This window comes from Sylvia atricapilla, chromosome 2 (assembly GCF_009819655.1).
Source record: "Sylvia atricapilla isolate bSylAtr1 chromosome 2, bSylAtr1.pri, whole genome shotgun sequence".
NCBI classification, from domain to species: domain Eukaryota; kingdom Metazoa; phylum Chordata; class Aves; order Passeriformes; family Sylviidae; genus Sylvia; species Sylvia atricapilla.
The window spans coordinates 41,033,474-41,049,165 of NC_089141.1; the positions used below are offsets into that span (position 1 = coordinate 41,033,474).

General features: G+C 36.2%; 1 protein-coding gene across 2 annotated transcripts in view; it reads right to left on the minus strand.

The window, feature by feature from the left end:
• CWF19L2 (CWF19 like cell cycle control factor 2) overlaps window positions 1–15,692 on the minus strand; it is a 60,238-nt gene that overhangs the window by 21,131 nt on the left and 23,415 nt on the right. For both annotated transcript variants that reach the window (XM_066313004.1, XM_066313003.1), the window contains exons 10-11: window positions 13,014–13,103; window positions 561–686 (exon numbers count right to left, since the gene is read on the minus strand). In XM_066313004.1, coding sequence (XP_066169101.1) covers window positions 561–686; window positions 13,014–13,103 — 216 coding nt within the window. The remainder of the gene's footprint in view (window positions 1–560; window positions 687–13,013; window positions 13,104–15,692) is intronic.

Below are 15,692 nucleotides of genomic sequence, written 5' to 3' on the forward strand. Positions count from 1 at the left end.
AGAATTATGAGGTAGTGTCATGTCCTCTTATCTCAAAAAGATCGAAGTGCTACTATATTTACTATTGGAAGCAATTATCCTAAGAATAAAACACTGCTCCAGCTTCCAAGCTTCTTATTAATCCCCAAAGCACTTTGTTACAAACATTAGGTAATTCTTATCATCAGTAGCCGTATTTTTTATTAGAACTAAAGTGAAATTAGCCGCTGAGACCTGAGTATCTCAGCAAAATCTTTCTTAATTTGGAAATATGCAGCTCTACTAATCTTCATTATTTACTTAACTTTATGTAATATAAACTAAGAGACTGATAACTTTTCCTTGAACATGCATTTAAATAAGCCCTAAAGTGATCCCTTGGGAAATGCAATCTGAAAATAAACAGAATACACGCTTAATAAATACGTACTCTAATACTTAATTACCATCATCTTCCAAAAGGAACTTTTGAATCACCTATTGACATTCTGATAAGTTACTCATTAATTATGGCATCATAAAAATAAAACTAGAAAATCATTTAAGAATTGCAGTTCAATACTGAGATTTGTAAAACTTACCATCTGCTGCTTTCTTCGCCCTCCTTTTGGCTCCAGTGGCTCCGTTGGTCCCATCACAGGCCAGGCCCTTCCACTTCCATCTGTTCTGACAAGGACCACTTGTTCATCTTCTTGATGGCTTGAAGCCTGTGTCAGGTTTTAAGACATACTTTAAAACAGATGGTACAGACATGACAAAAGAAATACCTAATCCACATTAAATAAATGTTTAAAATCCTGAAGATCAAGTAACAGATTCTTTACATTTTGTGTGTTCAGTATAATTCAAAGTAGACAGTTTCACCTTAGTAAGGTATTCATTTCACATTCAAAAAGAAGAAAGTATTAAAAGTACGTTCAATTAGCTAAACGTAGAGCTTTTCTCTCCAAAAGAATCAGGTTTGTATTCTTGGGTTTTTTTTGCACAAAGCTTTATCTCCAGAAGATATGCAATGCTTCTGGAAGAGTTAAACAGATAATATTGAATTAATATACACCACCATCATTATAATGCTGTATTCCTGAAACCATCCATACAGCTACAGCCCATTACCATTTATTTTGTGGATTAGGGGTGTGGAGAATGACACACTCATCTCAGCCCCCCAAAAAGTTATAGAACCTGTCTTCATGGAAAGTCCTTTACAGGGCCCCCAATTCATAGGGGTGTTCTCAAACTTAAATGAGGATATATTATCTACATACACAACAGAGGGGGAAAAAAGGCAGAAATTCTTCACCAAAAAGTGAGTATTTCACTTTCTAAAATATTAGGAATAATTTAAAAAATAATTCAAAAGCCTGTGAACTTCCTGATATACTCCAAAGATGTTTAGGTAAATCAGCTGATTAAATTAGAGCACATAATGGGGTCACTACTTAATCAGATGACATTAGGACAGCCTTTGTCAAATCTTATAAACAACTTCATTAATCTCCATTTCAAGCTATTTTCTACCAAACTGCTTTCCACCTGCCATCCTTGCCTAAGGAAAGCTTGTCCCAGAAACTCAAATAAAGTCTGGAATCAACAGCTCAATTACATTTTTCCAAGGAAAGTCATATGAAGGTAGACGTTATGGACCGAAAAGCTGCCTGGGTAAGCCAGACCTCTCTCTTCTGTAACACCAAAGGCAAATCTCATTTTGCAAAGTGAACCAATACGTGCAGCACCACTTTGGCCTCAATAAGAATACTGATATTTTCAGAGAATACAACCGGACTTATTTCCAGCATCAGCCAGATATATGTTATCTATGTGTAACCTGTACCTCACCTGTTACTTTTTCAAAAGGTAAGGGCTTTTGTCCCTCTTGGGAGGGGAAGAAAAGGTGGTTCATCCCAATAGAGAAAAAGGCTGTGTACATTCACCCCACACATGTCATGTGATAAAAACGTCACAGCTGACTGCGATATAAACAGCCAGACTGGGAGAACCATGTTTTCAGGTCATCACTGTGCCATCCAACCTTATTCACAGCAGATACAGAAAGCCAAGATGAAGTTAACATCAATAAGAATGTATCACAGGAAACTTCTCAAATGCCACAATTCCTTTAAAACTCAGGTAAATTTACAAGTTTGAGGTTGAACAGATAACCATAGATATTGCAGCGGAAACTCAAAATTCCAGAGCACTGCTAACTAGTCTGAAATGATACAGACCTTTGCAGAAGAAAAAGACCCACCTTGCTCTAAATTCATCATACCCACATGGCCAAGCAGGCATACAAAGCTCTTTCCCAAAAGGACTAGTCAAACCCACACAGCAGACCTTTTACAGTTTTCAGTGAATAATCTAGCAAGTAACCACTTCTGAAGGGTCCTACTGATGTGAAATTCAATTCAGTAGCATCTTTCCCATAATTCGGCTCCTTTTACCCGCTGGCCGTATAGAGTCTCCAAAACGATGCTAACTTCAGGTCTCTCATTTCCCACACCTTTGTGTTAGTGAGACAAGAAAAAGCATTAACTTTTCCATTCCCAGTGTCTAAACTTTAACCTCACTGAATACATGACTTTTAAAAAATACAAATCATTAGAACAAATAGTCATTAATTACAATAGAAGAGCGTCAACAACTGCAAAGAACAGTAAATACCAGATCCTTCTATCAGCTTACAAACATTTAGTTCCTCTTAAAGACATCCATCCCAAAATTTGTCTTTACTAAAATTCTTAATACAGACATTTGAAAAAGCGTATCACTGATGTGCAAGCTGTTATTTTCCCAAAAGTTAATGGCATTCACAAGGTGTTCTATGTGTCAGGCTTCATTTGCTTTTGAAGAAGGGCTCTACAATATTAGATCCAAGCAACATTTGCAATTTCTTTTTTCTTCCCATTTCTGCATGCTTACACACTAACATGCAAGCAGCAGAAGAGTATCTTCTGGACCTGAACCATGGAATGAGTTAGGACAGAGACAGGGAATGGAGAGGGGTGCAGTAGATATAATACATACTGAATTCTTTGAGTCAGAACCCTACAGCTAGGAAGGTTTTGTCTGCTTTGTGAGGGTTTGAGGTTGTTTTCTCCCTAATTTCCAAGTGTCCTGAGTCCTGACACAAAGCATGTAATACTGACTATAATGTATTTAGATTGAATATTCCAGAGGGGGGAAAAAAAGGCAAAAAATTACAGTAATTTTTAGCTTTAGAATACAAAGTATAAAAACATAGAATTGGTACTTCAAAGAGAGATTAAAGGAAGCAGATAAAAGGATTAAATAATTATGGACAGTATGAAGACTAATGTGAAGTCATGTGAGAGACTAACAGCAAATGCATACTAGGAACTAAAATGAATCCAACGGATGCAAGCCAAACATGATTACTCAGAAGATTAAAGATGTTATTAGAGGTAAAGACATCCTTCAGAACTCAAAACCCCATCTAAATAGAACTGACTTAAAAATACAGCATAACAGAAAGTTAACTTTATTAATGCAAGAAATTGATTTTGATGAAAATCTTACTAACAGTAATTAGTAATTTCTAAACACATCAGAAGCAAAAAGGTTTCTGGTAGAAAAAGATGCTCAAGTGGTTACGGCATTCTCAGAAGGTGACATTTGATCAATGCATTAATTAATTGTATTTTATTCAGCAACATTTTTTTAAAGAAAAAAAAAAGAAAAATAAAACTAGAACAAACTTTAGAAAATATCTTTAAACTGCAATATCAGTAAAAAGAGATTTTAAGTAAGCTGCCATGAAGTAATGATTTTCACAAGAGCTTCCAAAAAAGAATTCCAATATATAATGTTCACATCCTCCAGCATACACTATAGTCCTTAAACAGGTCTCTGTACAAAAATAGTGGAAAGCAGCCAATGTAATAAAAAGCTTTAAAATGTGCCAAAGGCTGATCCCAGGAATTCTGGGGCAATGTATCTAACATCTGTAATGGACAAGTTCATACAAGTACAATGAAAACCACACTTCCTCTACACTTGAACAACTACACCATACTGAGAAAGAGCCTTTGCAGGAAAAATCTTCAACTCACTGAAGTTACAGACTTTTTCAAAGAAGTGTGGACATCAATCTAACTGCAAGAGGTACTTAATGTGCTCTTTTTATCTATCGGTATTTTCTTTACACTTGCATTCCCATAACTGTATGACATGGTATATGGTAACACAATGTGGTCATTGTGATATAATAAATACTCATTAATAATTATGATCAGATAAATAATATTTCTACTAAATACAATGTAAGTTTAAAAACTTTAAAAGTATTTTTAATATACCTATTGTTAAATGTTAAAATTGAAGCTGGAGAAGAGGCTCAGTCACTATCCCCAAATCTTGTGATGACTGCTAAACAAACAATATCATTTACCGTCTGAAATGAATAAAAATAGTGTCTATTTCCAGAATGAGAGAGGAATTGTTTGTTGCCATTAATTAAGGAACATGAATTTTTACTTCAGGCCAATTAAATACGCAAAGTACACAGTTGTTATCACCAAATGTAGGAACAGCTATATAGAAATTAACACTCAACTGAACAAAACAAGCAGACAAGTCTGGTTTTGAAAGATAAAAGCTTTAAATTAAATACATAAATAAATAAGATACAGATCTGAAAAGTATTTTTGAACTCTCCAGAGATTATTCCTGTTCCATAATCCAGCAGGAGGAAGTGGAAATCCTCTGCCGCACCAGGTGCACAGCTTAATTTGAGGAACAGACACTGGAGCAGGTGAACAAATGGAATAATGAGGCCAAGCATCTGAGATAAGATACACTTAATTAGAACTGTTTTTCAATCCTAGTAGCTAAAGAGAATAAAATATATTTTAATAGTCAATGTACTGTGGGATAGGGAACAAAAGCTAAAAAAACCCCATTTCTTTAAATTACTGAGCCAACAAAAAGCTGGATGCTGCATGATTTTAAAGCTTTCTGCAAATGTTTACTGAGAGCTACATTCAAGTGGTACAAGCACAGTGTAATGAAGGAATAACAAAGGAACAGTCTTCAACAAGGAAGTAGCCTCTACAGCCAAATGTTAGCTCTGTCAAATCTGATGCTGCCATTAACATGCCACCTGTTTCCTTCCCCCTACAGTCTTTGGCAAATGGAAAAGTTTTGACTATTGCCTTATCCCTCTATTGGAATAGTCTGTCCTTATGTTACAGTATCACTAAGTGTCTAAAAGATATCTAGCACTTCTCAGACTGCTGGACTCAGCTACTTTTTTCCATCCACTGTCTCCTGTTCTCTTCCACTGCTTCTCATTTCACTCCAGTTACCCTTCTCCTAGGCTCTCAGGTTGCATTCACACATAATCACCAGTTACCAGAAGGATGAGTAAATCCTGTGTAGAAAGAGCATCTGCCACCATCAGTGCTGGCTATTCCTAAGGGCACCATGTCTCACACTGAGGGGTCATTTTACTCCCAACCTGGAGCCCCCAAGTAACAGGTTTCAAAGCATCAAAGCTCCCCTTCATTTGACTCTAACATTTGTTGTGAATAGTGGCACTGTAACCTTCAATGTGATGCCTATAAAAATCAGCAGGTTGACCATTCTCTATAGCAAGACTGAGGTGTGCATCTCATATCTTCAGGAAGATGAAATTAAAATGGTCAGAGGTCTATAGCAGCAGCCCACTGTATACATGTTGTATCTTTGATCTGGGTTTCTCAAAGCAGAAAAAAGGTAAGACTAAGAGAATTCGCAACATGAGGAAGGAAAGCAAAAGCAAATTTCTAAAAACTAGGTTAAAAATTTAGTATTTCAAGAAAGACTTCATAAATACATTAATGAGTCACTATTACACATTCAAAAGGTGCTAACACAGTAATGGGATTTTTAAAAGGTTTTACAAGATCAGAAAGTTGAGACTGCCATAATTAGGCCCTTGTGTTTAACAGTGAAGAGAGCCTTAGAAAATCTAGGGCAGGCTGCAATACAGAGGTGAACTATTCTACAGAATAGCGCCTGTATCAGGTAGCACTTCGTGTGTAAAGCATGAGACTAAAAAAATCCTAAAACTCCAAACCATGGAAAACGATTAGGTCTCTATCCTTTCTTCCTGCCAGTAAGTGAGTGACAATGGTTAATAACATAATATGTAAAAAACTTCATTTTTTATTATTGATATAAAGTCAATTACCCCTTAAAATTCAGCAATTCTTAGTTCTTTTATTACAAAAAGATTATTCTGGCTAAAATGTTTATTACTCAGAATAAACAGTTCATTAATCATTATTAATCTCCTCTTTACAATGAATGTCTCTGATCAGCCCTGCATGCAGAAATCTTTCTATTTCTGCTCAGTACTTATTTTCTTAGAGCATCTATAAGATGGGGTGATCAGAATATCATGTCTTGAGTAGAATGGCCACACACAAAAATATAAAGTCAAATTTAGTAAGAGTCATACTGTCAGCCTGTGGAACTAGTAACACGTAACCTACAGCAGCTTGTAATGTGTGTCCAGTGATGCACCTAGAAATGAGGAAAACTAAAGCAACTGAGTCTAACTTTAAAATAATACTGGGTACCAGGAAGCCACATAACCTTGAAAATACAACTTTTAAAAAAGCTCTAAATATTCAGTTTGATACTCTAAATTGTTACCTACACTTTGAAATGGTTAGTCACTTAGCCACATCAATGAGCCACTGCAGGTATGAGATATAAGAAAACTTGTAAAAAATTTAATGACTAAATGACTTGTCTTTACAGCAAGAATATCTGACAGAGAACTTATATACTCAGACTATAAAAAAAGAGAAATATTGCAGCACGTTGGTTCACAAGTTCACAGATTTCTATTCCATCTTATCAACTGATTTAACACAGTGAAAGGGTAAATATAGCAGTAAAAATATGTAGAAATTTAACATCATGTTGGGAGAAAAACAGAGCCAGAAAAAATGGCACCATCAGTTAAAAGTGCTGCATGAGACTTGAATATGGTTTTTGTTTCTGGTGTCAAAGCATACTTGAAAGTTTTTGTATTCTCAGTTAGAACTCTAAGAAGTTTTAGCCATTCTGCCCTTTTATACATTTTATATGTACTAAAATTGTAAGATATTTTACACTGTTTCATTGCTGATACAATTTCTCCAACATGTTTTAATTGCAAATGCCAATTTTCTATAAATTACATTCAGGAAGATAAACCACTTTGTCTTAATATGCCTTTGTCTTAAATAATTATGCAATCCTCTCTTACTGATATCAACAACAATGTTCAGGAAATATACAAATCAATAACAGCATATACCTATCAGTTTTTAAAAGTATGCTCTAAGGATATGAAAGCTGTTCTGCAGAAGCATACCCCCTTCATTATTCCATGTTACATGTAGAGCTAGTCAAGCCTGGATGGAAAACACAAACTTTTGCTGGACTAAGAATGGCACGGTCATCTTGCAGACAAAATTCAAGTGTGATGGAACAGCAGGAATCAGGAATTATGATAAGCTGAAAACAGCTGAGAGTAAACAGGCCATGAGCCATCTGTTGCTGTATCTCCTCACCATCTGAAGTTTCAAGTAAAATCTCAGATTTTTACTGTGCATTTAGTGAGGAGCATTAATCCCCAGCCTTCTAGTTTTTATACAAGTGTCTCAGCTATACTTCTCTGCAAAACAATTTTAAATAATTTTTAAAGGATTCTTTATATATGGTAAGTCTGTAAGCATTCCTACAGCTGTGTTTAGGTTCTGCATTGGTTAAATCAGAATGAAAGTTATGAAAACATATTACTGGTAAATTTTGACAACCAAATATTTTCATTGCAGAAAAATATCTGTGTTTATAGTCTCAATCACCAAACCTAAAATTAAACATCCTGGCATACCTGCAATTTTGAATGTTAATTTTTAGGGTGATTTGGCTTTTGCTTTCTGTGTGTTTGTTTAGCACTGGCTTTGTTTCTTTTTAAATAAAAAATCCCCACACATCAGAAGCATTGATTGTTTTCCTTCTTTCTTTCACTTCCTACTCTGAAGTACTAATCACTATCTAAATTTTATGTGTATATACAAACATACACAAACACACATGTACACACATCCCCCACCTTAGTTTGACATAACTGTCTCTTTCTCCAAGGAATCACTGTCATTTTAAAGCTACTTGTGAACAGGTCAGTCTTGAAAACATACGAAAAATAAACATACATTCTTGTTTTCCCCATTATCATTACTGGAACCAATAGAAAATTATTTCAGGTTTGTTCCACAACTGATTTCTCTCAGCTACTTACTCCTAATGTCACACAGTTTACTTGTGTCAGGATAGTAACCGCGCAGCAAATCATTTTTCTGGATAAAGACCCAGCATGTTTCATCCTGTCTCTCCTAATGCAGAATGATATACAATGGGATGCAATGGATGCAATTTTATAGAATCAGAGAATATTAAGGATTTGGAAGGGACCTTAAAGATCATCTAGTCCCATCTCCCTGCCATAGGCAGGACCTCCCTCTAGACCAGGTTGCTCAAGGCCTTGTCCAAACGCTGCCAGGATTGAGGCATCCACAACCACCCACCCTGAGCAATCTGTTCCAGTGTCTTAGCACCCTCACAGTAAAAAAATATTCTTCCTAATTCCTAACCTAAATTTCACCTCTTTCAGTTTGTACCCATTATGCCTTGTCCTATCACTACAGTTTCTAACTAATAGTCCCTCTCTGGCTTCTCTGTAGGCCCCCTTCAGACAAGTAGGATTTGAGATTTAAGCCAAGCTGTTTTATTCAGCTTCTTTTCTAAAATCCAGTGTTAGCTCTTCAAAAAGAATTTTAAAAGTATTTATACTGAGCTATTTTCCCTAGAATTCTCCCTCAGTCTAGAATCTAATGAATCTCAGGAATCCAAATTAAACATCAGACCTTCAATACATCAAAATTCGTGTTCAGACAGGAGGTGTTTGCAACATAATCAACCTTATTATTTATACTCAAAAAAATCAAATAAAAATAGCAGAAGCACTTGAAGTACATGGAGTTCTTAATATTATGAATGATTTCACTAAAAGATGAGCCCCACCTATGCCATAAAACTCACTAAATTAACTTTTCCCTGCACCATGAATCTTTTCCACCTGAGACGCACAAGCAATGGCCTGGAGCCTGTTACCCTTACAGATGCAACAGGTAGCCTAGGAAAGGTTTTCTCCTTGAAAGCAGCATCATATCAGCCACTGTAAAGTGAAATGCTGTGCCTACCAAAATTCCGGTCTTACTCTATGGATATCTTCTACGCCCAAGAGGCTTCACAGAAGCACTGAATACTCTTCAGTAGAAAAACACTCCTACTAGACCAAAGGCTGAAGGACTTCAACAGAAAATTCACTTTTTCAAATGAAGACTGTATGTGATTAAATAATTCATATTTTCCCTACATATTCTCAAATGCATAACAGAAAAGCCTATAGCTGTTTCTATTTTTCTGAACTCTCTTCTTTTAAGTAATCACTGACACTATACCCTACCATGTTATTCTGCTTAAAGTACCACCTTCCAGCTTTCATTCAATTTTGTATTGATTTTGTCTTTCAAATGCAGTTCATCATTATTGAAAACTGTCTCTAGCATTTGCTCAGCAGAGACTACTTTCTGTTTCCTGCATACTAATTATGTGCTATGAAATACAGAAAAAAGCTTAGAGTTGAGAAGCTTTTCTTCTAAGCCATTTGGGACTGAAAACAGTTTTAAAAGATGCATACTCTTACACTACATTCATCTACCACCGTGTTGCTGGAATAGATGTTCATGATAAGTCCCTTCCAAAGGATATATTCTGTATTCTGCCTCTTCCTCATTTAAATTTTAAACATCCAATTCTTGCAGTAGCAAAACCCACTGCAAATTATGTGCCTCAAAGGAGTGCTAATGTTCCAGATATGGTTTGTTAAATAAAAATACTGAATAAAAGTATAAATTACATCAGTTGTGACTGGTACTGACAATGGCAGAGGCGATATCCTCATAATCAATGTAATAAAATCTAGAGTTGTGTTGCACTTTGAGAACAGAAATACAAACTGTATTTAAGAGGTAAACAACGAACACACAGAAGTTGTTTTCTAACAGCTGAAGTCTCCACAACTTTCTGCTGTCTCCTTACATTCCATTAGTATCATTTTCATCACCTATCCCAACTCAGAAGGCCTACAGTACAGCAGCATTCTCTTTACACAGTTTCCTAGGACTCAAAGTGCAGCCATGCTTTCTCAAAATGCCCATGACAAATTAGACAATAAGCACCTGAAAATAAGCATCATTTCACTCTATCCCAAGTGAAATCAAAAGCTTTTGATTTCCATAGAACCTGAAGGTTGCCACCTGCTCAAACTCAAAGACAAAAGCACAATCTAAATGTGGCCCAAGCATTTAAGTACGATACCCATTTAGACCCCAAATTCCATTAACAGATAATTTAACTGTATTTATACTAAAATTAATCGGGTTACATACTTAAGGCATCCTGCAGTGAACTACAGAAGGTTTCTACCCAAGCTGAAACTTGGTGAAATATACCAGCTGAAACACACAACGTTTTTAAACACCAAACATCAGTTTTTGAAAACTGTACTTCACAACCACATTTTTGAGATTTATTGGGGTAGAATTCTTGTCTAAGTCAAAAAAATTACAAAACTAGTCACTAAATCACACTGTAAAAGCTGTATTAGCCTCTACTATCACAAACAAAATTAAATTATATAAAATTAAAAAAGGATTAAAACTAGCACTTTATGGTCCCTTCAATCTGTAGTTTCTTGATCACCTTAAGGCAGAATAAACCAGCACCTCTATCAAAATAATTGACCCTGTCCTCTGTACAAACCCCAGTAATTCATACATCCACTTATACAAGCATAAGTTTTCACTCAGTCACACAGGGAACAGAATTGGGAAATTGATTCATGTCCAATTAATTAAGAAAAAAAACTTCCTAGCGAGATGCATTCAAAATTGCCTTCACTGCCTCCTGATTTATCTCCCCAGCTCTCTCGTCTGTAACTGAAAGAAGGCCAAGCCACATTTTAGGACCTCCCAGCATGACACTGGTCATGCTGCTCCACAGAAGCAGAGACAGAACTGCCTGAAACAAAATGCTTCATGTTTGTTACTGGTAAAGGAGGCAAAGCTATCAAACTTCGGGATCAGTAGGATAGCCATTTGGAAAACCATTTCTGTGGAAACTGCTTCAGGTACCTCACTCGCAGTGCACCTGCCTGAAGTGGATGAGCCTGGTGCTTGGGTGGTCTCTGCCACAGAAAGGGCTGAGCCACGCAGAGTCAAACACCTTCACAAATCAGCTTCCCTTGTGTTATGGGGTGGGCTGTTGAGACACAGTGTGATATAGCTGGCCTTTGATACACAGGAGTACCGAACACATCCTGCCTGTGTCCTAGTAGGCAAAACCAATTCAAAGCTGTAAAATCACTATCAGTACCCTGGCATCACAAAGACAGGGCTTATGGCAGAGCAACTGTAAGCTCTGCTGGACTTCTGACAGTCAAACACCACATAATACAGACTAGAAGAAGCCAGGAAAGAGGCACAGGCAAGGTGTATACATAAGTACTAACATTTGGTATTTTTGCAATGACTGTTAGTTGTAAAAATGCTCTAATTAATAATTAAGATAAAAATCAAGAATATGGTTGAAGACCAGACCTAACCAAAATGATTATCCATTACTCAGTATCTTAAGGAATAGGTGGCACTAACATTTCTGAGGCCTACCCACAACGTGCTCTTTACTTCCCAATTTTAAAATCTGAATGGATTTTTTTCCATATATTAAAAACATGCCCAAGAACTGCACTGCAATGAAGCAGAGTCTATCTATGTGTTCTGGTGTGAAATTTAGGTTACTAAATTTCTGTAATATGGATTGGTCTACCCTACCCCCTGTTCAAACCCCTTGGTCTTTCCCGGGTCATGGGTTTTGTCAATCACCCTGTAATACTGCACAGAAGCCTGGAAAATTCTGGTGGGGCTACACTGCGATTTAGCAAGGTCTGTGTTACCCTTCCCTGTTTTATGTATAAGATGTCCTGCTAACTGTCTTCTTGTTCTGGTCACTCCCATCCTACCTGGCATTGGTTCTAGATCACCTCCTGCCCCTTTCCACGCCCCCTGTACTTAAGTTGAAACCCAAAGCCCAGGAGCCACTTTTCAAGTGGGCTTCCTAGGGACAAAAACCTGAGCTCCAACCCACGCGAGAGTCCTCCTTTCTTCCACGGATTGCCACACTTCTGCTCGAGGTTCAGACTCACCATACCCAAAGGATACAAAGCTGTACCCCTGTATGCAGACCCAGTGAGCGAGCGAGCTGGTAAGCACCTCTGGACACCTGCATATCCCTACACAGAGCTTTTGTAATTTTAAATTCTTGTGAATTCAGAGTGTGAGACTTAAATACTATTGTCACAAGGTAGTCAGCGGAGACCAAAAAAAAGTTAGCGGCTTTTCAAACTCAACTCACTAGCAGCTGAATTTTCACTGTGGAACCAAGGTCAAATTGAAAAAGAATATTAGTTGTTGCCTGAAATTTTCCTCTCCATCATGAGGACAGAACTCATAACTCAAGATATTAACCCTACTTCCTTGTATCACTGTTAGTACAGAAGAAGCTTTCTTACATTTCTTTAATACCACCCTTCAAAAGGAACAACATTTCAAGTGCCAGCTTCTTTGGAGACAGCAATTACATAACAGTCAGCTCATATCAGTTTCATTTTTAATGGAAGATATGTATGTATCTTTGCTGAGGAAATATTATGCATAAAAAAACCATATTGAATTTGTTAAAGTACCATGGAGAGAGTTCTGTTTACCAAGAAAAAGTACAATTCAATTTGGACATTCACTCACCTGAAGTCACACTTTCTAATGTTCCTAAGTACATGTGATGTTCTCTAATTTAGCTCCTACATGTATCATATCATTGTGTTTGTGCAAAGAAAAGAAAAATATTTCTCCACTTACCTCTCTTGCAGCCTTTGCTGGAATCTGTCCTTGAGTCTCTCTCAATTTGCGAGCATTGTCAAGTTCTGCTTGAAGCTGTGAAGCTAAATCCTTTAAAGAAAGTGATAATACTCCATTTGTTTACCTATCTTAAACTTTTAAGAGACTTCTATATCAAAATGAATTATTCGTTTCATTTTTTGTGTTTTGATATAACATTTTAAACTCTAATGACACAAAAGACTAAAGAGAACATGTCAACACAATTCACACAATTCTTTATAGGACTTTAACACGAAAAAAATGTTCAGAATAGAGGCACCTGAAGAATAGGAACAAGTACTGCCTTAAAAAGACCAGAAAATCTATCCTTAAACATTATTAAGTTCTACTAATAAATGCTTTGCATAAGTGAATATAGATACTACTTCATGTATAGGAAGCTAAATAAGGAAGCCTGAACACATCACATCCCTGGTTTTTTTTGTTTTTTTTTGTACACACACATACACATTCATATGTTTACACACATACATCAGCTCTATGGGTCTAGGGAAGTATCTCTCAGAAATTTTTGCTATGAAGTATCACATCTCTCTACATTCCATGTCCAACTTTGCACTTCAGACCTTATTTTGAGAATTAAAATGTACAAGACATAGAAAAAAAGAACTGTTTACAGTCTTGTTCAAATTGGTTTTGAATGCTCCTGGTTCCTTATCCATCTGACTATTAACTAAATACAAGTATTTCAAAATATCATGGATTGCTAGGAATTGCCAGCCTATCAACCTGTAAAGTAATAGAACCATTTATGCTCTAAGCCCTCTGCCAGTTTCATTAATTGGACTCCAACCATCCTGCCCATACTTGCCACCCCAAAATTAGGTCATTTGATCAACACCAGGCAGCAAATCAGTAACAAAAATCGATTCAGAATTAATTTGGCCCACATGGCCAACCTCAAGCTCCAGCCACCAGGACATACTGTTACATAACCATCTGTTGAGGTGTGTGGGGATGAACTTGCTTAAACAAGCTGCAGCTTCAATTTGATTAGAGAAAGACCAAGAAAAATATTTAAAATGACAAGGCTATTATATATATTATATTAGCAATTTTATTATTTAAACTGCTGCTGTTTGGTTTTAGTTTGGGTTTTTTTAAACTTTTAGAACTTGATTCAGAGTGCATCTATAAAAAACTGTATATATAAAAATAGTAATAAAATTGTAGTACTGTTTTCTGCCACATGATTTCGGTCAAAACAACAGAATATTAAATTAATGACACTCTCCCCATAGAATATGTGTATATTTTTCATCAAATCCCTTGCATTCAGTTCCTATCAGATTGAAAAAAAAAAAGGCCAGATTTGTGCCCAAAGTTTTGTTTAGGCAATGCTACTGAAACTGAGCAGTACCAGAAAAAGACGTTAGTTTACAAGTTTTTGCTGCTCTCCACCAGTCTTTGAAAAACCTTCACCTCCCCAGTACTTTAGTAAACTAATGTATAGATAGCTCACACTACACCAGTCCCTCACAAACCTATCATACAATTACTTTCATAAACATATTTTTCCCCACTAGTGTATGTTTTTCAGTATTAACTAAGAAAACTAGAGATTAACATATAGACACATCTATTTAAATCATTCATACTATACCTTAGTAGGAAACACATTGCTTCAAGTCACTTTTCATTCACCTTTGAAGCTAATAACATTTAAAATGGACAGGATTTCTAGATAAGGTACTGCTGTTCAAATGTTTAAAGCTACATACCCACATCTATGTCTAAAGTCTGTGGAAAAAGAATTCATAACATAAAACTGGTTTGAAAAGAAAGTATTTCTTTCCTCCTTCAAAAATTTGATTTATCTGATAGGGGCTTTAACAAGGATCAATACAATGTCCTAGTCCAGTAATAATGACAAAACATACTTAAACTTTTCACAAATCAAAGAATAAATAGCTCTTGAGAAATGTTAATTTACCACTTGGAGACATAACATGTTTTATATATTACTATAAATAAATATTTATTATTTCTTAAAGATGCAGACTTTGCTGCAAATATTATGCCACAAGAGGCAAACTAAATAGGTGCAGTAAATATTAATCTTTAAAAAATAAATACAAAATCCCACAGTGATAGCACTTGCTTCTAAAAAATATGAAAATAGTTCCTTAAGAGCAGCTATTCAGAGCCAAGCACTTGAAAAACATAGACTAATAACTAACAGACTCTGACCTTGTTATAACTGAAACTTCCAGACAGTACTACTGAAGGGAATTAACTCGTTATAGCCATGTTTAATGTAATAAATAAAATACATAAACTTCCAATTTAGTGTTGCAAAAGAGTGAAATTCTTGTTCCACCAGGGAGCTGGCTGAAACAAGCCACATTAAATATGCAGCTGTTTCTCCCAGCTCCACAGACCAACCTCAATCAGGGCAGGACCACAAAGCATTCCACAGCTGTTCTCAGTGCAGAGCTGGCTGCAACGGCATATGCTATGCCTTTCAGTTTTACAATTTCCATTTCATAATTGATAAGCCTGCTTATACAGCAGAGCTATGGACCACAAGCACCTAATTGTGACAAAGCTGATGAAATAAGTAAAACTCCAAACACTGATTACCTTGTAACAAAGACAGGGGGCTTTGTAGTTTTCACCTGCTCCATTTTTCATGAA